Raw genomic sequence first — 22,882 nt, 5'->3', positions numbered from 1 at the left:
ATCATGGGGACCAGAGGGACACCAAGACGCCAGATCACTGCCCCAGCCCCACAGCAGGAAGGGCTGCCTGTGTGGGGGCTCCACAAACGGTTCCAGCTAGCGAGCAGAGTGCATGGGGGGCATTTCAAGGCCAGAGGGGACCATTATGGGCATCGAGTCTTTCTGACCTCCTCCGTAACATAGCCCGGAGACTCTCGCCCAGCGATCCCCACTTTAAGCTCAACCATTTGTGCCTGAAGGAGCATGGTATCTTTCGGTCTCTATTCAAAAGGGTGGAGGGATAGCTCAGTGGTTTGAGCACTGGCCTGCTAAACCCAGGGTTGTGAGTTCAATCCTTGAGGGGGTCACTTAGGGATCTGGGGCAAAATCAGTAGTTGGTCCTGCTAGTGAAGGCAGGGGGCTGGACTCAATGACCTTTCAGGGTCCCTTCCAGCTCTATGAGGTATATCTCCATATATTAAATTCACCGAGTGATGGAGAATTTACAACCCCCCTTAGTAACCTGCCCTGATACTTAATTAGACAGACTGGAAGGTTTGACAGGGGTAGACAGAGCCAGATGGTGATAGATAAGCCAAGGATGCCTTAATCTACTTTCAGCTGTGGCAGAGTCCTGACCTTGGGAGCACCGGTCAGGTTTGTTCTCATGCGTCTGTGTTTCCAGCTAGTGTGTCTTTTGGGTGTAAGATCCTAGATCTCCTCTCAACTCAGCTCACTCCCCGAGCCTGCTCCTGCATCTGGCCAGGATGCTGGAGTTTAGCTTTCACGGGGCGCTGTCAGACAGGCCAGAAGGGACGTGTGGAGCGGCTTTGCAATATCGGTGGAAACGTTCCCAGCGCTGGGTTTACCTGGCCCCCAAACACTGCAGCACTGGGCTCTGGCAGGAGACTCACCCAGAGCAAGGGACCCGACTACTTTCATTGCCCGGGCTCAGTGAAGGGCAGACCAGAAAACAGGGAAAAGGCAAATCTGATGCTTAAAACCAGGTTGCTGTCAACAATCAAAGGAGTTGTTAGCAACACGGGTCGTGTCGGGGGTGTGTGATTATTTTTGAATATATGATTTTTAACCTTTAATAAAGAGCATTTTAAAAACAGCCTCTGTATTATTATTATTTGCGGTGGCAGGTGCTTTACAAACACAGAACGAAGAGACGGCCACTGTCCCAGACAGCGGGCAATCTCGGAGTGCTTAGCGTTACAAACGTCCCGGCTCCCGACCGCGTACGGCCACCAGCCAAGCTGAGTTCTGAGGTGCTTGGACTCCCACTGCCTTTTCACTCACCAGCCGTGGGGGACGTTTTTGCTTTCCCCAAAGGAACAGAGATTTCCTTTGGGGAGGGGGCGTCTCCCCACACTTCTCTTCAGGACAGTGCAAACCCTCTAGCGCATCTCCAAATCAAAGCTTTTCATTCGGAGCCTCTCATTTATTCGGAGTTGATTAAACATCAATTAATGGCGAAAAGCAAACACTTGATGCGTTTTAATAAGCGTTTGTATTTATCCGTACAAAACAACAGACAGATGATTAACTCCCCCGATAACAATGCACAATAGCCTGTTTTGCTCTGGCGTTACATTTAGACGGGACGTCTAGGCATTAAATTGGGACCGTGGAAGATAGCCTATAGCAAGTTAATTAGCTACTAATTAGGCCCTAAAATACTAATCAAAAATACTAAGTGGCATTTAATAAGTATGTTAAATATCCTGCTTACTCTGGTTATCTCGTTTGTTGGCAATTAAATTCCTGAACTTCTTTGCAGTAGATTAAGAAACAAGTATAATATTTTAATTCAATGTAATTAATGTAAAATTGAATTAATTACGATTTGGAATTAATTACGGAGCATTGGAGGCTGAGGTTCTCTGTAAGGGTTAACTCTTAGTAAATATTATTTGAATGGTCAGGCTTGACTCAGTTAGAATACCTGCTTTTGGGGGGGTTTAAATGCAAAGGGAAGCCATTTTTGTTAAGGGTCTGGGAAGCAGACACAGGAAAGACTTTTCCTCGGAAAGAGGTTTAGAAAGTTTGAGGCCACGAGTGTGAAATGAGGGTTTAAGCAGAGATGCTGTTGATTTTATTCACATTGCCGGCTCGCCTCCCTGGCGGAGAATCCAAGATGGTGGTGCCGTTCCTGGGGAAACTGAGTCATAAACACTGCCTTCTCACTAATTAATCCAACGAACCGCAGTTCAGAGCAAAGATGGATTAGCGTCTCCTAGTACAACCCTGAGTGTTTGCAACACATGGGCACAATCTGTCCTGCCCACCCTGTAGCAGCTGGCTCACACTGAGGATAACAACCTACTATTGCTGCCAGCTAGTGGAGTTACTCTGTTAGCTCAATGGGAGAGGTTGGTGCTGGAGGTCCCAGTGATGACCCATGGAGAGGGGGATGCTGTTTCACTCTCACCACAGAGGGGATGAGACATGGACTGGCTGTAGCTCCCAGGATCAGGCCCTTCTTCCATGCTGGGTTTCCTCCCCCCCGAGGCCTGTGCTGCTGGTGGGTGTCTCAAGGAGTGGGTGCCATCCTGTACTTTGTGTTGTATTTGGAGCTGGGGAGCCCTCCCCCGTACCTTGTATCCCTGGTTGATGCCATTGATGAACTGGGGGCTGGGCGGGTTCCAGGTGAAGCGGATGGTGGTGGCGTTGGTGGCCTCGGCCTGTACGTTGCCCGGGGGCACGGTGGGAACTGCAGGAGAGGAGGGCAGGCTTAGCATGGGGGTGGGGACGCTGTGCAGGATGGAGGTGCTGCCTGGGCCTTGGGCTTGCGGTCAGGGGCACTCCCTCCCAGCCACAGCACCGGGCAGGCAGGGAGCGGCAGGCTGGGCTCCCCTCCCTAGCTGCACTGAACCCCAGCGCCCCACGGCCACCCGCCCCCACAATGAGCTCTGAAACCCCTGGGGGCAGAGGCACCTCTCCCCCAGCCGCAGGACAGGTTCGCTCCGGGGACCCAGCAGCGCGGCTGCCCGAGCAGCCTGGCAAATGCTGCTTTGCAGGGCGGTGATCTGGGTCCGGAGCCCACTGCTGATCACCTGGCCCCCAGCAGCTTGTGAGCTGAGGCCGGGCTCCCGAATCCCCCAGGGCTCCGCACCCCATAGCCCTTCCCTGCACAGACTGGGCCAGCGGAGACCCAGCCCCCTTCCCCCGGAGCTGGGGAAAGCCCCCCCCTCCTCGCCCACCTCCCTGCAGGGTCCACTCGGTCACCCTGGCGCTGTAGACCCCCAGGCCGGCGCTGTTGTACGCCGCCACCTCGATCTCGTAGTTGGTCCAGATGATGAGATCCTCCAGGAGCAGGTTGTTGACCTCGGCGTTGGTGATGTTCTTGAACTGATAGCCGACGGGCAGGCCGGCCAGGCAGAACCTGGGGGTGGGGGAGGGCAAGTCAGGCCAGCGGGCAGCCGGGCCCCCTCTGGCTCCAGCAGGCCCATCCGGTGGGAGCCAGGCAGATGCCGCCCTGGGGACCGGCCGGGTGGGGAGGGCCGGCTCCCCCCCCCCAGTGGCCTACCTGATGAGGTAGCCTTTCAAGAGGCCGTTCTGGTGGTTCTCAGGAGGTGGCTGCCACTGGAGCATGATGGACTGGTTGGTCCTGCCGCTGGCGATGACGTTCTGGGGGGGCGCGGTGGGGGGCTCCTCCGGCAGGGACACCCTGGGAGGGGAGGCAGTGAAGGTGGTGAGTGAGGCCCCCAGCGCCCTGCCCTGGCCAGCTCCTGGGCCACGCAGGCGGCCACCCGGCCCCACCTTACCTCTCGGTGTCCCGGCTGAACTGCCCTTTGCCCACGTCGTTGGCAGCGCAGAGGCGGAACTGATAGGAGCGCGCGGGCACCAGGCCTCGCACCACCACGGAGGTCGCCTCAGGGTCCACGCTAGCCATGAGGGTGGTCCAGGGGGCATCTGCGGAGCAGAGAGGGGAGAGGTAGAGCGGAGAGCCGGCACGGGGCTGGGGGGCAAACACGGTCCTTTCAGTCGCCAATAGGCCCGCTCCCCGCTCCCTGGCCTGGTGCCCACTGCGCTGCTCGGCTGCACAGGACACGTGGGGTCCCTGGCTGGCTCCCGGCTGACAGGAGCCAGTCTGCACGATGTGCTGCAAGCGAAGCCGCTGGGGTGTCGAGGGCGAGCCCCAGGCCCCGTCCCAGTGGTGTGCAGTTACTGCCACAAACCAGGGAGCGGTGTGTGGCCATTTGCACACACGCTGGTAGCTGGACTTCTCCCCTGCCCCTCGCAGGTTCCCCCATCGGGAGCTCAGTCAGGCGGGCCAGGCCCATCCACGCCTGTGCCCACTCGCCAGCCCCGGCACCCCGCTCCCAGCGCCCCACGGCGAAGTGGAGGTGGCAGGGGCCTTACTGTTCTCCGAGACCTCGAGGATGTAGTGCAGCAAGGGGCTGTTCCCATCGAAGGGCTTGGCCCATGTCAGGTTGATGGCACGTTTCTCCAGCGGGCTCAGCGAGGCCACTGGGTTCTCCGGGGCATGGGGGAGCTGCCTGGAGGGGGAGGAGAAACCAGCGCTGGAAACAGTGGGACAGCTTCAGAGGGGACACCGCCCTGGGGGGGCAGGCAGGGAGGAGGTGGAGCAGGGAGCTGAGGGTGTTTGGGGCAGGTAACAGGAGCTCACCCAGGTGGGGTCTGGCATCGCGAGGGCAAGCCTGCCTATATTGCCAGGCTGCCACGGCACAGGGGCGCTGGAGCCTATGACCCAGCTGCAGGGTGTCCTGGTTAGCCGCATCGGAAGGGAGAAGGGGATGCTGTGGCAGGAGGAGGCAGGATGTGTGGGCAGGGGGATGCCATAGAAGGTACACCGTGGCAGGAGGGGACCCCGTGGCAGGAGGAGGCAGGGTATGTGGGCAGGGGAATGCCACAGAAGGTACACCGTGGCAGGAGGGGACCCCGTGGCAGGAGGAGGCAGGGTAAGTGGGCAGGGGAATGCCACAGAAGGTACACCGTGGCAGGAGGGGACCCCATGGCAGGAGGAGGCAGGATGCGTGGGCAGGGGATGCCACAGAAGGTACACTGTGGCAGGAGGGGACCCCGTGGCAGGAGGAGGCAGGGTAAGTGGGCAGGGAAATGCCACAGAAGGTACACCGTGGCAGGAGGGGACCCCGTGGCAGGAGGAGGCAGGGTAAGTGGGCAGGGAAATGCCACAGAAGGTACACCGTGGCAGGAGGGGACCCCGTGGCAGGGGGAAGGGGGAGATGCCACGGCAGGAAGCCGGGAGGGTGTCTAGGTGGGAGGATGTCCCAGGCTCCCTCACCTGACGCGCAGGTGGGCGCTGCGGGAGTCGTTGCCCCCGGCGGAGAGGACCCGGCAGGTGTAGGTGCCGATGTCCCCGGACCAGGTCTGGGAGATGTGCAGGGTGCCCTCCTCGTCCAGCCGGAGCCGCGGGATGCTGTCCACGCTGACGGGTGTGCCGTCCTTCTCCCAGATGTACCTGCCGCAAGGCCACCACGGGCTTCAGGGCTGGAGCTGGGAATGGAACCCAGGCGTCCTGACCCCAGCCCCCCTGCGGCAACCACCAGACCCCACTCCCCTCCGACAGCTGGGGGAGAACCCAGGTGTCCCAGCCCCCACGTAGCCCCCAGACCCAGCCCTGTCTCTCTGTAACGCGGCGACGGCCCTTGTTCTGGAGAAGTCCTACCGGCCCCTCGGCGGGACGCGGCGCATGAGCTGCCCCGTGAACGCTGACTGCCCCGGGGACGGCAGCAGGGGCATGGCACGGCTCGCAGCCTCCCACAGGCGCTGTTCCCAGGTCGGGCACCGGGTGGCGGTGCAGAGCTGCAATGCCACGGCTCAGGACGCTGGGCATGGGGGGGCACCCGAGATGGCAGGGGGGCTCCCGCAGCAAGGCAGCATTTATCCCCCCCATCAGATACTCAGCCGGGGCCAGGGGAGCAGATCTGTCAGGGCTGGGGTCTCTGGCTCTGCAGGGAGGGTCCCCTGGCTCCCACCTGCCCAGCACTTGGGGGGGAGGTGTTAATTCACCCACTGCATCTCTGCCCTGCCTGGGGGAATGGGGAAGTCCCTGCCCACTCCCCTGGAAGCAGGGCTGGGACCCCCCAACCTCTCCCCCTCCCCACCAGGGAGCTCCGGGAGCAGGGCTGGGACCCCCCGGACGCCCTGCCGGGGAGCTCCGGGAGCAGGGCTGGGACCCCCCGGACGCCCTGCCGGGGAGCTCCGGGAGCAGGGCTGGGACCCCCCGGACGCCCTGCCGGGGAGCTCCGGGAGCAGGGCTGGGACCCCCCGGACGCCCTGCCGGGGAGCTCCGGGAGCAGGGCTGGGACCCCCCGGACGCCCTGCCGGGGAGCTCCGGGAGCAGGGCTGGGAGCCCCCGGACGCCCTGCCGGGGAGCTCCGGGAGCAGGGCTGGGACCCCCCGGACGCCCTGCCGGGGAGCTCCGGGAGCAGGGCTGGGAGCCCCCGGACGCCCTGCCGGGGAGCTCCGGGAGCAGGGCTGGGAGCCCCCGGACGCCCTGCCGGGGAGCTCCGGGAGCAGGGCTGGGAGCCGGGGTTCCCAGGACGGATCCCTGCTAAGCCAAGGCCACGTACCTGACAGCCACGCTGGGGTCGTGGGTGACGCCGCAGCTCATGGAGGCTTTGGTTCCCTTGATGACGCTCTGGTCCTGAGGGGGGCTGGTGATGCGGGTGCGGGCTGGGGACAGACACACAGTGAGCAGCAGCCCCCACTCGTGGGAATGGGGGGGGCTCTGCCAACAGGGGGCCAGCCCCGGCAGGGCTCTGGGGCAGAGGGCAGGAGAGAGCGTCACAGCCTGGCTGGGAGGAGGGGGAGGGTTCGTGCTCTGCCCTGCCATGCCAGGGGCCTGGGGTCGAACTCCACGTAAGCCTCACAACGGGGCCAGCAGGGGGCGCTGGGGAAACCAGGCCCCGTGGCGAGAGCCGTGCAGCGCTGGTGCTGGGGCCGTCGGTTTGGGTCTGGCTGGGGCCCAGCGGGGGCTGATGGGGCGGGGCCCAGCAGAGGCGGAGCAGCCTTACCCCACACGACGAGGTCCGCAGAGGCCTCGTCCACCCCACGGGAGTTGGTGGCCAAGCAGGTATAGCTGCCGGCGTCGGCGATGTGCGTGGGGCTGACGAGGAGGCTGCCCGACTCCAGCAGGGTGAAGCGCGGCAGCTGCACCGAGCCGCTGGCCAGGATCCGCTCCCCTGTGTGGAGAGGGGAAAACCCCGTCATCTGCGGGAAGCGATGGCCAGGGAGAGCCTGGCGCCCGGAGGCCAGCCCAGCGCCGTGCTTCCGAGCCACATGGGGAGGAGCTAGAGGGCCAAGAGACCTGCCTGCAAACCAGCCCGCTCACAAGTGACATGAGTTTGCAGAGTCCTGCAGGGCTGGGATAAGAGGGGGGCTGCGGATTGAGGGGCATCGACGGAGCTGGGCAGGGTGCACCACACCTGCTCCGTGCCTGGCTCTGAGACCCTCAATCTCATGCTCACCGAGCCGACCCCCTGGTCTGGCCCGGGCTGGAAATGCCAGCAGGAGACACTGCCCGTCTCCCGGGCACTCAGCCGGGGGCGGGCAGCGCTGGCTTTGCCCCGGACAAGAAGCAAGAACCTTCTCACAAGGAGCGTTGCGGCCTTAAGAGCGGGCGCTGGGCGGGTTTTGACAGGGCAGTGACGGGGGCCTGCGGGGAAAGCAGCGTAACCTGGAGCTGTCCTCCCAGAGGGGGCGGGTGACCTGGCATGTCAGGAACAGGGCAAGATGCCGCAGCTCCGGACGCTGCTCCTAGAAGTGGGACATGCCGGGGACGCGGCAGCAAAGGGACCTGGCTTGGCTGCCACGTGCCCGATGTTATGGGGCAGGGCACTGCTCGGGGAGTGAGAGCCCAGCTGAGTCCCCCACAGGCTCTGCCCACGCACCGACACCCCCCACTGCCCTCTGGCTCGGGGGCATGGCACAGAGCTTTGGGAGCTGCCAGCTGCAATGAATTGGGGCAACACCCACTGCATTCCCCCCATTCCAGCCAGGGGGCAGGAGGAACCAGAACGCGGCCCCAACCCCAAGCTCCTGCCCCAGGCTCGATGCCCTGCCCAGGTCACACTAGACCAATGCCCACTGCACCCCCCCAGCACATGGGATACTATGAACCACCCTCTGCGCTGGCTTGGCATTAACCCTCTGACTGCTCCCCCTGTCTGAGCAGGGGGGCCCAGCCTCAGCAGTGGGGTGGGGACCAGGTGGAAGGGGGCGCTGCCCTCGGCAGCAGGAGGTTGGGCAGCTGGGAAGTGAGGGAGGGCTCTGCATGGGTATGATGCATGGGGCAACAGGAGGGCTCTGCCATGGGGCGCGGCTCTGGCTGGGGGAGGTTGGGGTGCTCGCAGCTCTGGGCCCTACAAGGACCCCAGGGGACTGCGCCCAGAGATGCAGCGCTGGGGCGTGGCCCATCCTCCCCGTGGGCCCCCTTTACCTTTCTGCCAGGTGATGGCCGGCCTCGGCGCCCCCGAGGTCTCGCAGCTGAGAACCACGGACATGCCGTCGATCACGGTGCTGTCCAGGGGGCCCTTGGTGATGTTGGGAGCGATGCCTGAGCAGAGGAGACACGGAGAAGCCTGTGAAGTGGCTCCTGCGGCCCAGCTCCGGGGTGACCCAGCAGCTACCATCACGCTGCGGCAGCCCCTGGCACGCTTGGGCTCTCAACACCTCGCCCTTGGGCTGACCCATGCCAAGGGCTTGGGAGCCACTGCCACCCTGAGCACCCTCCCATGCCTGGGGAGACGCCCCGCGCCCCAGTGGCTTTTGCTCTCGCAGTTGTCCGGCACCCTGCTTCCCTCCACGCTGCACGAGGGGCGGGGCAGCACTGCCCAGCACGGGACGGGCAGTGAAGCGGCACCGGGGGCAGTGCCCCTTTTATCCTCAGGCAGCATCTCCCGCACCCTGTGCTGGGGCATTGGGGTCAGCACTGGCTGCCAGGGGAGAGCGCCCCCTCCTGAGATCCCCACCCCCACAGCACAGCGCTCCCTAGCGCCACACTGGGGCATTGGGGTCAGCGCCTCCTACTGGGGCACCCCACAGCACAGCGCCCCCTAGCTCCGCACAGGGGTCAGCACTGACTGCCGGGAGAGTCACCCACCCCACTCCCTGCAGAGCCTAGCCAGATACTCTCTGGAGGTCTCCCGGCCAGGGGCAGCCTTGGCCCGTCCCTGCTGGGCTCCCAGCCTGTGGCACGCTGGAGGGGCTGGTGCCAGGCTCCGACGGGCTCAGGACCCGAGAGTCCTGGGCCCACTGCTGGGCGCTATTCCCTGGCCTGCAGGGCTGAGAGCTGGCACCTACTGGTCACTGCCAGGTACGTGGAGGTCTGCACCTCGCCGGCGGCGTTGCGGGCGAAGCACTGGAACATGCCGGTGTCATCGGGCACCAGCCCGCTGATCTGCAAGCTCCCGTCGCCCAGCAGCCGGAACCGCGAGAGCTTCTCCACGTGCACGAGGGCCGCGTCCTTGTACCAGGCCATGGCTGGCGGCGGGACGCCTGCAACCCAAAGCCCGCCCCCGAGAGGCAGCGTTAGCCACGAGCAGCCCCGGGTCTGGGCAGCAGCAGGGCACCGGGGGTGGGAGGAGACACGTTACCTTTGGCCTGGCAAGGGATGGTCACCACCTTCTCCATCTCGGCCGTGACGTGTCTCTCCGGCTCCTGGACAAACTGGGGCGGCTCTGCAACAAGACCCCCAGAGGTGGAGACAGGAACAACCGGAGCAGCCCGCTGCCCTCTCCCCAGCTACTGGACGGAGCAGCCAACCGGGGGCACCCCCAGGGCCTGGCTCTAATGGGCCCCAGCCGCGGGAGGGGCCCTGGCTGACCCACAGGAGGTGCTGGAGGCAGCGGAGGGGCTGCGGGGGGGCCCCACTGCCTTGCTGTGCAGCCCTGGGGAGCGCGCCTGAGAAAGCCCGGCAGCCCTCAACTCACAGCCCGGGCGCTGGCGCTGATACGCTCCTCCCCACGGGCCCCTGGCACTGAGACCCCAGAAGGAGCAAAGGCAGGAGCCTGGCCAGTGGCTGAACGGTGACCCAGCACGACAGGGCCGGCGCTGAGACCTCCCCAGACTCGCCTGGGCTGCCAGAGAGCCGGGCCCTTACCCAGCACGGCGAGGAAGGCGCCCTCCGCCACGGCGGGCACACTGCTGCTGCGCAGCACGGCCTCGCACTCGTAGTACCCGCTGTCGCCCAGCGTGGGGTTGAGGATGGTGAGTCGGCGGTTGTAGTCGCTGAGCCCGCTGGAGAGCAGCGCCCCGTCCTTCTTCCAGACGATGTGCAGCTTCATCAGCGGCCTAGGGGGTGAGGAGAGCGTAGGAGAGCCGCCCTGGACACAGCCCCCGCCCCCCGCGGATCCCACTGCAATGGGAGCCTCCCAGCCCACAGGGGAACGGGGACCCAGGCATCCTAGGGGGAAGGAGGTTTCAGAGCAGCTCTGGGCCAGGGATCTGGTCCCTCTACGTTTGCAGGGCCCAGCAGAAGGGGACCCCGAGCCCGAGGGGAGTCTCTGGCCTCAACCACAGCAGGATACCTGCCCATGTCACTGGGCTGTCTCCCGCGCCCGCAGCGGGAGGAGGGTTTGGAGCCGATCTTGACCTGCAGCGTTCCCCTCTGCACTGCATCCCTCGAGCTCTCTCCTGGTACAGGGGCTCTGGGGCCCAGCCAGGGACCTCCCTCGCTATGGGGCAGGGGCAGGCAGAGCAGACCTGACCCAGCAGCGCCCCCTATCACCCAGCACCAGGACACCAAGGGGCCTTTGTAGCCGTCCCCACCCTGGGCAGGGCCCATTCTGGGGCACATTCTCCGCATCTTGGGCCAGCTTCCCATGCCAACCGGGGTCCCCCGGCAGCTGGCAGCACAGATGGGGGGCGGCACTATTGCTATGTCAGGAGCCCCACCTCACTCCTAGAGGAGCCTGCTCCGGATCCGCCCCAAGGGACAGCCCTGGAGAGGCCTCAGACGAGTCCAGCCCCCGGGACCTTGGAGGGCAGCTACCCACCTGGCGTTGGCCACGCACTCCATGGTCACTTCCGAGGTGCCGGCCACCACGCTGGTGTTCCTGGGCGGGATGATGATGGTGGGAGCGATGGGATCGGCCGGGCCGCCGACATCTAAGGGGAGCCGAGGTGGCAGAGCAGGTTGTTAGAAAGCGCCCGCCTCCTCGGCCGACGGGACTCGCGGGGAGGGGCCATGCACCAGCACGGAGGGCCAGCGAGCCGGTGCGAGTCGAGGGGGAGGGGGCTGTGCTTTCGGTGGCTGGGAACAGGCAGCAGGCGAGTCAGTCGGAGCCCCGCAGTCCTGCCTCGGAGACCTCCCCAGGCTCCACACGGCTCCGCTCTGCCCCACGCCGACTCCCGGCTCAGTGGGGGCTGGCACCCACCTGCTCTCCATCACGGCCTGGCCCACCAGCTGCCCAGACCCGGGGGTCCCGTGCCCAGCCGGTCAGGGATGCCAAGAGTGCTTAGCTGAGTGCCTGGCCATCCCCTTTGGAAAAGGGTCCAGGGGGTTCTGTAACCCACCCTCCCGCACGGTCCCTACAAGCCCTGGAGGGCATCGGGCATCCATCCCTGCTCCCTGCTATGGTCCCCCTGGGGTAATCTCGCCAGCCCCGCGCCGCCCGCGGCTCCTGCAGAGGAGGAGGGAGCGGGGAAGTGTAGAAGGCAAAATAATTGCGACGATAAAAAACCCTCATGTAGGTGCTGTAAAAATGGGATCGGCGTGAAAGCTGCTGATCTCGCTGAATCCATAAACAGGCCTTGGTGTTGTTTATTTACGTGGCGGGACACATCAGTACAGCACGACGGATTAATGGCGCGCCAGGCTGGGCCGGGCAGATAAAGCCCGACAAGGAAAGCCAGAAAGCAGCTGGGGAGCAAACGGCAGGAGGGAGAGAGCAAAGGGATGAGCTCGTGCGGGCGCTTTGTACCAAGCCTGGGCTCTTTCCGGGGCACGGGTCACTCGGCACTGGTCAGGGAGGGCCATGGCCAGGTGAGGTCAAAGGGGAACCCAGTGCTCAGCGCAAAACCACCGTGGCACTCGACACAACTGGCAGGCCAGGCCCCGGCCTGGGAAAGCAGCGGCTGTGGGTCGGGATTGAGGGGCACCGGCAGAGCCATTGGGATGCAGAGCCCAGGACAGGAATTGCACAGTGGGGCGGAGCTGCCCCATGCGGAGCTCCAGTCCCTGCCGACAGCCCCGCATACGTGGGCAGGAAATGTTGGAACCGACAGAACCCATGAGAGCCACAGGGGAGGGGCGGCTCACTTGCAAAGAAATCCAGCCCTTTCTGCAAGGGGGCGCTGCCCAGACCGCCCCCATCGCCAGGGACAGGGCAGGGGATGTGCCGTGCTGAGGCCAGGGCAGCCTGTGGCGGAGGGAGGGCGTACGGGGAGGGGGCTGGGCTGGTGATATAATTAGTGCCTGCCGGCTCCTGCAGCACGGCCCAAAGAGCCGAAATAAATTTCAAGGAGGCTGAGCTGTTAAGTCAGCAGAAGTCGGAGCCTCCGAAGAGATTTACTGCAAATTAAATTTGGGCCTGAGCCAACAGGAGTGGGGGCCAGAAAGCCAGATGCACAGAGACAGCCCTGTAAAATGGCCTGGAGACACTGGGGTTGTGGAGTTGGGGGGGGGGACCCTCCTGGGTGGGGGGCAATGGGATGGGATGGGGCCCTGACAGAGCCAGGAGAACTATTAGCAGTCCCTCAAAGAATGTAGGGAGCGAGCTGCAACCCCCACGTCCCGGTCCACCTTCTGTGGCCGGCTGCTCGCCCCGGCCCCAGCACCGACGGCACTACAGAGCCAGCGTCCCCATTTAGGCTTCCCTGCTCCCTGGCAGTCCTGGTTAATGCCAGGCTGAGCAGGGGGGCCCATCACCCTCCTCTTGTTCTACACAGACAAGAGAGAGTGTGCACACACCTGCCCGCCTGCACACATGCCCACCCGTGTACACACACCCGCCCGCCTGAACACACACGCTTGCCCGTGCACACACCCGCCCGCCTGCACACATGCCCACCTGTGCACACCCGCAGGTGCACACACGCTCGCCTGTGCACACACACACACCCGAACACACACGCTTGCCCGTGCACACATGCCCACCTGTGCACACACACCGGTCAGCCCATGCACACCTGCCCACCCAAACACACATGCCCGTCCGTGCACACCCGCCCGCCCAAACACACCTGCCCGCCTGCACATACACACACCCGCCTGCCTGCACACATGCCCACCCATGCACACACACCCACCCATGCACACACGCCAGCCTGCATACCCGCCCGCCTGCATTCCCGCCCGCCTGCATTCCCGCCCGCCTGCACACAAAAGCTACCCCAAGCCTCTGGCTGGCCTCACAGTCACCCCTTGCCTCTCCTCTCTCTCAGGCTGTCCTCCCCTCCCCCCGAGCACATTGCACCAAGTCTGGAGGTTGCGGCTCCAACCCAATGCCAACACCCCGCCCCTGGATCTGGCCCTGGGCCAGCAGGGCACGTATTCTTTCCCTGCAATTCCTGGATTCCTCCTCTGAGGAACAAGCCCCTGGGGCAGCCTCTGGAAGCTCCAACCAGCTCCCTTTACACCCCCCTGGAGCCCGGCACTTACTCTCCACGGTGAGAGTGATGGGCTGGCTGGTCTTGTTATCCCCGTTCTTGTCGTTCACGGCCTGCACGTAGTACCGGCCGGCGTCGGGCGCCACCGTCGACAGGATGACCAGGGTGTTCTCCAGCGTGATGGCTCTGGCAGGGGCAGCGCAGAGGAGACAGCGTGAGAGGAGGGGAGCAAAGGTGGAGGGCACAGCCCTCAAGTTCAGGGATCTTTGGTCCAGGGGCCCCTGCGGACATTCGGATCCAGGGCTGGTGGGGAAGGCAGCTCAGAGCCTAGCTCAGATTCAGTTCACACACTCCCATCGCGGGTTTCACTAAGAAGGTAAAATACCCCAGCAGGTGCCAAGCGCAGCGCAGGAAGCCACAAATTAACAAGCCCGCAAAACCCTTAATCTCGGACAATGAGCAGAATTTACACAATTGATCACGTCTGTCTTTATGTTGCCCAGTGCCTAAGCATTGAGGGAGGGGGCGACAGATCGGACAGTTGCCGATTAATAGGTTTTTCTTTTCTTTTTTTACCCAATGATCTAATCTGCTGGAAACATAAAATGGTTTGAGGAATATATTTTGCCATTAAATATGAGATAAAGGAGTTTTATCTCCTCAATCCTGCTTTGCAAATAGAAAAGAGACCAGTTCAATTCCCACATAATGTGGGTTACAAATTCAATTCCAGCTCACTGCGGCTGTTGGCGCCCAATGCTGCTGCCACCCCTCTGTGTGTGTGTGTGTGTGTGTGTGTGTGTGTGTGTGTGTGTGTGTGTGTGTGTGTGTGTGTGTGTGTGTGTGTGTGTGTGTGTGTGTGTGAGAGAGAGAGAGAGAGAGAGAGAGAGAGAGAGAGAGAGAGACTGCATGGGAGTGTCTGCCTGGGTGTGTATCTCTGGTCCGGAGACATGGGGACAAGTGTGTGTCCACTGTGTAAGTATTTATATATCCACACATGGGAGTGTGAAACACACACTGGGAGCATGTGGCTCCTCTAGCAGCTGGACTGCATAAGAAGTTACAAGCCTACTACAGCTGCCAGTGAGTGGAGATGCTCCTTTAGCTAAAGCAGCAGACGTTCAGGCTTTTAGGGCTTCAGAGTTCAACCCCCAAGGATGCCCGGAGCAGAGGGGCCGTTACCCATGCTTACACGTGTGTGTGTGTGTATGGAATATCTCTACCCTGTTTCCCCGAAAATAAGACAGTGTCTTATATTAATTTTTGCTCCCAAAGATGCGCTAGGTCTTATTTTCAGGGGATGTCTTATTTTTCAGAAATGAAAAATGCCTTATTATCGGTGGATGCCTTATTATCGGGGAGGTCTTATTATCGGGGGGATGCCTTATATTACAACGAGAGGCAAAACTGTAAGTAGGCCTTATTTTCGGAGGATGTCTTATTTTCGGGGAAACAGGGTATCTGTGTGTGTCTTATAGGCTATGCAATCCAGAACGATTACGTGTGTGCAGGGCTATAGCATGTAATATTGGTATGTATGTTTACACACGCCATGTACATGCGCATGGCCGAGGCTGGGCACCACCTCGCTATTACCTGTGTGTGTGTGCGTTAGGTAGGTGAGCACACAAGCCAAAAGGAGGCTGGTATGAGAGCGATCTTTCCTAAGGACTAGCCCAGGGGACAACGCATGTCTCACTATGAATGTATCTGTCTGCGTGGGGAGAGGGAGCCATTTTTCCCCCAGCAGACTATTCCAGCCTGCGTGAGTGCCAGCGCTTTCCCTCTCCCATTTCGTCTGGCTCCCGCTTTTTTTTTTTTAATTCATTTTCTCAATGATAAACAAAACCATTAGTTTGTCAAGTCTATCTCCGGATCCTAATGTGATGCGCCCGCGACATCTGTTAAGCATCCTTAATGCTAGTTTAACAAGGACAAATCCAGTCGAGTTCTTTTCACTTTCTCCCATTAGGTGAGCGTGGCAGGGTCTGGATGGATTCACTCTGCTAATGTCTCTGCCTCCCTGCAGTCGGGTTGGCGGGAGGGGGGATCGAGATGTCTGACACGCGTCTGAAAGGCTGCGAGAGAAGTCCAAAATGCCCTACTGCGGCCTCAAAATATAGATGGTCCAGGAAACAGTACTTTGTCTGCCTGATCTCAAAGCAGCCTGACCCACAATTTAGCACAATCCAGGGATGCAGGTACACCCCCATATGGCTCCACCTCCCTGCTGTGGCCCCACCTTTCCTCAAGTGGCAGCAGGTTTCAGAATTAAGATGAATGAGGCATCTTGGAGCTATTGTTTCAGGCTCTCTGCAGACTCAGGCAACCAATAGTCATGCTCAATTCACATTTTCAAGCTTTTCTTTGCATGCATGAGAGCTACAAATATATAGATGTTCTTCATCGTGCGACTCCAGGAGCTGTGGCCCAGGCCTACAATGCCCAGACTTTAAACCAGCCCTCGGACCAAACAACCCTGTCACGCATGACAAGCTCACTGCACAATGGCGACACCGGTGTCACATGCTGGGAGGCAGCAGCATGTCATGGCATAGCAGCCAAGGCCACCCAGATGGGGGGGCAAGTGGGGTAATTTGCCCCAGGCTCCGGCGGGCCCCGTGAGCCCTGGCTGAGAATCCCTTTCCTGGCTAGAGGTGCCTTTTTACTTACCCGACAGCGGTCTGGGTCTTCGGCAGCGGATCCTTCAGTGCTGCCAAAGACACGGAGCAACCGAAGGACCCGCCGCCGCCGCCGCCGCAGACTCGGAGTACCACCCGGTGAGTATGTCCGCTCCCCCGCTTTGCCCCAGACGCCCTGAATCCTCTGGGTGGCCCTGATAGCAGCAATGGCGTGTCTCAAGGCTGAGAAGCCCCATGACAACGGGGTGGCAGCCCTGAATAATCTGGGCATCCCATTAACAGCTGTGCCAGCCGAGCTGGTGAGAAGTGCGATCCCACAAAATCCCGGAAAAAGTGGCAGCCCTAGACTGACCAGCCTGGGCTAATTCTTTCACCTTGGGGCTGCCGGAGAGAGCTTGGGGCCAACCTGTTCTTTGCACTCAGGGTCGGCCGGGATGGAGCCATCAGAGCTGGGAATCCCACCCAGCTGCAGAAGGCTGCTGGGCCCTGATGCATGCTGGGATGGGCTATCCCGAAGGCAGGGGACCTGAGCGAGCAGGCGCCCAGGACTGGGGGTTTGCGTAGCGCTGGGAACCCAATCGCTACAGAGATCTTGGAGGTCAAAAGGAACGTGGCTCCCTTTTGCAGGACTATCCCCTTCCCTCTGCTGGGAAGAACCAGCACTCCACGGGTCCGTCAGCAGGGGGTGCTCTTTGCTCTGAAATACTTTCTGAGCAATGCCCTGACGCATCATTAGGAGGTGCCGCAGCAGTTGGGTTATTAGTGTCCTGGCCTGGTTCTGTTTTGCTCCGGGCTTCCCCTGGAGCGTTCAGCCCCTTTGCCGTATTCCCGGGCTCTGCTGGCGTGCCATGTGGCGGTTTGCTGTCCGGTGGGGGTGCCGTGATGGCTCTAAGACCAGACTATAAAGCCCCCTGGAATCCCGGGGATGAAAGGGGCTCTAGGAATGTAATGACAATAATAATAAATACTTTGCACTGATACCGCTTGGCAGTGACTGTATGGAACAGCCCAGTGCCTGGGGCGACTGGCTGCTGCCTCGGAGGTGACTCCACTGAAAGGAAATTAACCCTTCCTGTGTTTGCCAGTTTAAAACGGAAAGTGTCAGTTAGTCTGTGTCCTGCATGCAAACAAGGCAAGACACAGCGCCAGCTGCTCTCAGGCCTGGTCAACGCTGCCAGCTCCGGTGCTCAAGGCTGGGAAACGTTTCACGCCCGGTGCAACGTAGTTAGGTGGACGGAAGAATTCTTCCATCAACCGAGCCGCCGGGCTGGGTGAACTACACTGACGGGAACACCGTTTCCATCAGCGTAGGAAGGGTCGACGCTACAGCGGCACATCTACAGCGCTGCAGCCGTGCCGCTGTAGCGGAGACGTACCCTCGGACCCAGTGCTGCTCCGCTGGTGGGTCCCGGGGTATGTGTGGGTGCGGCTCTGGTGTGGCACCCCTCCACGCACCAGTGTATCAAGAGGTAAAATGACAGCACTGAATATCCTGCAGAGAGTGGCACGGTGCAGGTGCTGTCTGGAAGTGGAGAAGGAACCAGAGGCACCAGGGGGCCAAGGCCTTACGATGCCAGAAGGCCGGTAAGGAGTGGGAGAGCTGAGGGGATGCTAAATGGGGAGAATCCTCTGCATTTTGGATGCGAGCTGTCACCATAAGCAGCTCCATCACTGCCAGCCTGCGCTAAATAAATGAAGAGCTGCTGTCTCCTCGGTACCCATTGTTGCCATGGGTACATTTCCTCCCTCTCCCTACTCTCCGAGACAGGGTTCTGTAGTTAGTTAGTCGAGCTCCTGCAGCCGCCTGATAATTTAATTAGGGGACAAAAGCGAATCAATCCCAAATAAATAAACGACTAAACAAACCCGCCCCCGGCTGCTCCCCTCCCCGCTCCGTGCTTGTCCTGGCGTGGGCAGGACATGGCTAGTGGGTTGATAAGCGGCTGCTAATCACCAGGCAGGGGGCAGGAAGCCGAATTTCCCGGTCAGATAGGGGGCTCCGAGGGCTGGTGGCTACATGCCACCCTGGCCTGCCTCTGCCAGTGTGATAGCATTCATCAGATCCGTATCTCCACCCCGCAGACACCAGCCGATTCGCTCCCAAGGACCCCTTTGAACTCCGCCATGAATATTAATCTGCTGTAATTGCCAGGGGCAGGGTGATGGAGCGGGCGTTTAATAGAATCAGCGCGCAGAGCCCGGGGAGGAGGCGGGGGACTGGTAGGCAGGCTGGCTCCCCAGAGGGCTGTTTGCTGGGGAGGACACGCCGGAGCGCACACTCCCCCAGGGGAAGGTGCAGTACAGGGCCCCTGGAGGCGATGGGGGACGTGCTCAGGGGTTTCTCTCTCTCCTGACGTGCAGCAGGCACTTGGCAGGCAGAGGGGTGATGCTAGCGGGAAGACGGGGAAGAGGAGAGAGAAGCTGGTGCATGGACACGTGCAGGAGGAAGGCTTGGTGTTTGCCACCACATCGCCGTCCCAGTGTGCTCGGTACGCTACTCCTGCCCCCAGCGTGCCCTGCGGGGCCGTGCTGCTGCAGGGGGGCGCCGTAGGATGCAGAGTGAGCGCTGCCCTAGTGCCTGGCTGGATTGCTGCCCTGGGGACCGCGCCCAGTACTGCCGTGCGGGCGGCCTGGGGGGAAGTCGCCTTGTGCAGTCGGGGTAGGCTTGCTTTGCTGTTATTTAGTTAGACGACCCCCTGCCTGCATAGGCCACGACAACCCCCCACAGGCAGCAGGCCCCAGCCGTTGGGCCACCGGGGCACCTGTCTTTGGACTCCCTAGAGTCAGCAGCTCCTCCCCGCCCCCAGGCGTCCCTCCAGGGCTGGGGCTGGGACCCGACCTGACTCACATGCGGCTGCTGGGGGGGATTTTCCGGCCGTCCCGGAACCAGGTGACCTGGGGCTGGGGGAAGCTGGCGATGCGGGGGGCGTGGATGACGGCCGCTTCACCGTGGGACACGCTCTGGTGCGTCTCGCTCTCCTCGAAGCTGCCCATGTCTGGAAAGCAAACAGAGACAAAGGCGTCAGGGCCGGCAGGGAGCCGGCAAGATGCTCTCAGAGCCCAACACCGGAGCGTGGGCTAAGGAGGGAAGTGTCTGTGTCCGTCTCCTTGCCACAGCATGGGCCTGCCGCTCACCCCCATCCCGAGCAGGGCCAACGTGGCTGTCCTGGCCTCGCTGCTCAGAAGGACACGGGCGGCTCTTTGTCTCCTACTCGTGGCAGGGCTAGACTCTCCTTTGCTGCAGTGCTGACACAAAACTTCGGCCATGGTTCAGCTGCTGGTGTGCAGAGACCACAGCCCGACATGCTGACCGGTACTGCCTCACTGTCCCCTTGTGCCTCCCCCCCAGCCCCCATCCACCTGTCTGCATCCATTCCTTGTCTCATGTCTTTGACTTTGACTGGAAAGGCTTTGGGGCAGAGACCGTCCCTTTGTTCTGGGTTTGTACAGCGCCTGGCGCACTGGGGGCCAGGTGCCACAATGAAATAGCATATTGGGGTGACCCATAGAGGGCTGTGAACCCCTCCTGCTGCCACACTAATAGACCTGGTGCTGCAACCCAAGCGGCAGAGGCTCATGCTTCGAGGTCATGAGTTCAGTCTCCGAAGACAACCCCCCCATGTTCCATTCAGCCTGCCCGCTGAGCACACCTTGGGGAGCGGCATGCAGGGCGAGCTGAGGAAACGAAGGCACACCCATTCAAGGCTCCAAACCCTCTGTGGATAACCCCCGAGCCCTCCAACACATGGGGGGAAGTCGACAGGGCTCAGTGAGTTACAGAAGCAGGAGGAAACACTATTTATATCCACTCTTGGATATTAGGAAAGACTATTTCACTAGGAGGGTGGTGAATAGGGTGACCAGATGTCCCGATTTTATAGGAACAGTCCCGATTTTTGGGTCTTTTTCTTATATAGGCTCCTATTACCCCCCACCCCTTGTCCCGATTTTTCACATTTGCTGTCTGGTCACCCTATTGGTGAAGCACTGGAATGGGTTCCCTAGAGAGGTGGTGGAATCTCCTTCCTTAGAGGTTTTTAAGGTCAGGCTTGACAAAGCCCTGGCTGGGATGATTTAGTTGGGATTGGTCCTGCTTTGAGCAGGGGGTTGGACTAGATATCTCCTGAGGTCCCTTCCAACCCTGAGATTCTAGGATTCTATGAAAGGCCAGTTGTGTGGACGGTTCGAGCCAACTCATGACTGTGGCATTGAGAGCAAGGTCAGAGTCTCACTCTGCCTTCTTACTGCTCAGCAGTTTGCACCCTGGAAATTTATCGCGGTTTTAAAAAAATAGGAGTAAACTAGGGTGTGTGAGGAAGAGGGGAGGGAGGGGAGATATTTTACTGACTTCCCTTAATTGCTGTAATTAAAAACATGTAAAGAATCTTTTTTTAACGACTTCGCCATTATCATTAGTTGTTAGCGCAGCTGCCTTATTAATTTCTCATTAGCTTCTTGATTTGTCATCACTCTTCGGGAGCGGGGCTCGTGGGGATCTGGCTGGGACCAGCTTTGGGGGTGACTCAGGAGTGGGGTGGGGCTCACATCCAAACGACCAGAGGAGAAAGCCAGTCCCTCAGCACTGGAGTGAAATCACCGCTGGGCAGGGGGCCAGCACGATACCCAGAGCACTGCTTGAGCTCTGCTTTAACCCACGGGATTAAGTATCGCGTGCTAGAGCCCTGCAGAGGTACTGCAGCCCAGTCCACACACAGAGCCACCAAACTCATTGCACCAAGGCCTGAGCTGCAAAGGCCCCGTTACCGCTCAGCTGGATTGTACCGTTCTGTCACTGCTCGGCTCTGCTCGGAGACACAAGCGGGGCCTTGCTCAGACAGCTTCCTCAGCTCATTACCACGGCCCGGAAATCCCTTGCACTGCGGAGGGTGGGCCGAGTTTCTGAGGAACCCAGGAGAGCTCACCTGGGTGTGCCGGTACTTTTTCATTCATAGATTTATAAGGCTCAAATGGCACTTGGGGACCATCTAATGTGACCTCCTCCGTCACTGAACACCCTCACCCCCGTGATTCCAGCACGCAGCCCTCACCTTCTGGCCAAGCGAGAGCGTGGCTTTGAGAAAGAGTCTTGCTTTTCCCTTCGTTACTGCTGAGAACCGGTGACTCGGATGTCCCCCATTTCCCTAGCTATACTGTCACAGCGGTGAATTGCGTGCGCCTTATTTCCAGCCTGTTCTCACACCAGCTCCCAGCCAGAGCCCGCCGGGCCTGTCACTGTGGCTTTTTCACCACATTTTTCAAAGAAGCCAACGAGCGGTTCCGTTACCCAAACTAAAGCGTAGACGAGCGTTTGCATATTCAGATCCAGCAGCTATGAGTCCCACGGGAGCAGCTCGGGCTGGGTGAAAGCTCTCGCCGGGTGTGTCAGGGACGGCGACTGAGGGAACCTCGTCCTGCCGCTTTTATATTTCACCTTGAAAACTGTTGTCTGCAACAGGCTTGTTATACCTCAGCCTGGTCTGCACTGCCTTGACAATCTGCTTAGCCGCACGCTGGGCTGGGGCTAGGGTAAGGGGCTGGTTCGGCTCGTGATTTGTCGCACACAGAGCCCAGCTGAGAGCAGGACCCTGTGGCGCTAGGCGCTGTACTTAGCTGTGGCAGGAGACAGTCCCTCGAAATCTAAACAGACGACGGGGGATCATTCTCCCCCAGGACAGCTGGAGAACGGGGCCCGGAGAGAGGAAGTGACTCACCCAAGGGCACACAGGAAGGCTGTGGCAGGGCTGGGCCCTGAACCCGGATCTCTGGAGTCATAACTCAGAGGCCACCCTTTCTTTCTAGCAGAGCTTTGCTCCTAGGGAGAGGCTGGGCCAGTTAGGAGCTGTAATTCGCCTCCCTTGCCAGGGGAGGCTGCCACGCAGACAGGGCTCTGAGCAGGGGCAGGTGACCCGACAGTTAAAAAGCCTGAGACTGGCTTGCCGTGCGGCCTCCATCTCGCTAGCCCAGAGGGCTGCCCCGCTGGTGAATCATGGGGCCTCTGCCCAAAGCAGGGCCAGCGCATCGCTGTTACACGGCCCGCTGGCGACCGCACTGGAGAGGCAGCCGGGAGTGCGCAGGCCTGCTCAGGTGGCTGCGGTGGCTCTGATCCCAGCGCCGCGAGGTTCCCGCCTGAAGGACGTAGGTCCGTCGGGGAGGGGGCACGTAGCGCGCGAAGCTCATTTCCTGGGGAGGAGCCCATCCCAAAAGGCCCCAGGCCTGCACGGGAACGGTGCCGGGAGAACCGGACACAGAAGGGAGGGAGGAAGACAAGCTGGGGCTGGGGGGGTGACACGCACTCAAGGACAAGAACCCTCCGCCCCCCCCTCGACATGGTCAGCGGGGGGCCTTTGCTCCAGTGCTCCCCTCCTGCCCCCGAGAGGGGCCATCCCAGCCTCCTGTGCTGGGTGCCAGCCTCAGGGCCTGATCCTGCCTGCCTCATCTCTACACCATCAGCCCTTCAGGGCAGGGCCCGACTCTCACCAGGTGTCTGTGCAGCGCCTGGCAAACAGGGGCCCTGTCTGGGTCGGGGCCGCGCCCCTGCCGGCATTGCTTCCCAGCCCCACGCTCCTGGGCCCCGTTGCTCCAGTTCTTCCCCCTCTCTCTGACGGACGAGACTCGCCAACTACACACGGCTCGGCAGGAGCCATCCGGCAATCCCGCGCCTCACGCCAGCCTGAAATCCATCATCTTCCTTCCAGCCTTTCCCGCTCTTTAGGGCG

At 61.1% G+C, this 22,882-nt stretch overlaps 1 protein-coding gene across 6 annotated transcripts in view; it reads right to left on the bottom strand.

Annotated features, from left to right (window-relative positions):
* The window catches only part of SDK2 (sidekick cell adhesion molecule 2), a 157,601-nt gene that overhangs the window by 32,257 nt on the left and 102,462 nt on the right, over positions 1-22,882 (bottom strand). For all 6 annotated transcript variants that reach the window (XM_054047856.1, XM_054047860.1, XM_054047862.1 and 3 more), the window contains exons 4-18: positions 19,015-19,162; positions 13,577-13,710; positions 10,971-11,082; positions 10,076-10,266; positions 9,570-9,653; positions 9,277-9,471; positions 8,414-8,530; positions 6,990-7,157; positions 6,546-6,648; positions 5,255-5,431; positions 4,351-4,487; positions 3,753-3,900; positions 3,515-3,655; positions 3,189-3,370; positions 2,583-2,698 (exon numbers count right to left, since the gene is read on the bottom strand). In XM_054047856.1, the coding sequence (XP_053903831.1) occupies positions 2,583-2,698; positions 3,189-3,370; positions 3,515-3,655; positions 3,753-3,900; positions 4,351-4,487; positions 5,255-5,431; positions 6,546-6,648; positions 6,990-7,157; positions 8,414-8,530; positions 9,277-9,471; positions 9,570-9,653; positions 10,076-10,266; positions 10,971-11,082; positions 13,577-13,710; positions 19,015-19,162 (2,153 nt within the window). The remainder of the gene's footprint in view (positions 1-2,582; positions 2,699-3,188; positions 3,371-3,514; positions 3,656-3,752; positions 3,901-4,350; positions 4,488-5,254; positions 5,432-6,545; positions 6,649-6,989; positions 7,158-8,413; positions 8,531-9,276; positions 9,472-9,569; positions 9,654-10,075; positions 10,267-10,970; positions 11,083-13,576; positions 13,711-19,014; positions 19,163-22,882) is intronic.

Source organism: Malaclemys terrapin, chromosome 13 (genome assembly GCF_027887155.1).
Source record: "Malaclemys terrapin pileata isolate rMalTer1 chromosome 13, rMalTer1.hap1, whole genome shotgun sequence".
Classification (NCBI taxonomy): Eukaryota; Metazoa; Chordata; order Testudines; family Emydidae; genus Malaclemys; species Malaclemys terrapin.
This window is presented reverse-complemented; position numbering and strand designations above follow the sequence as displayed.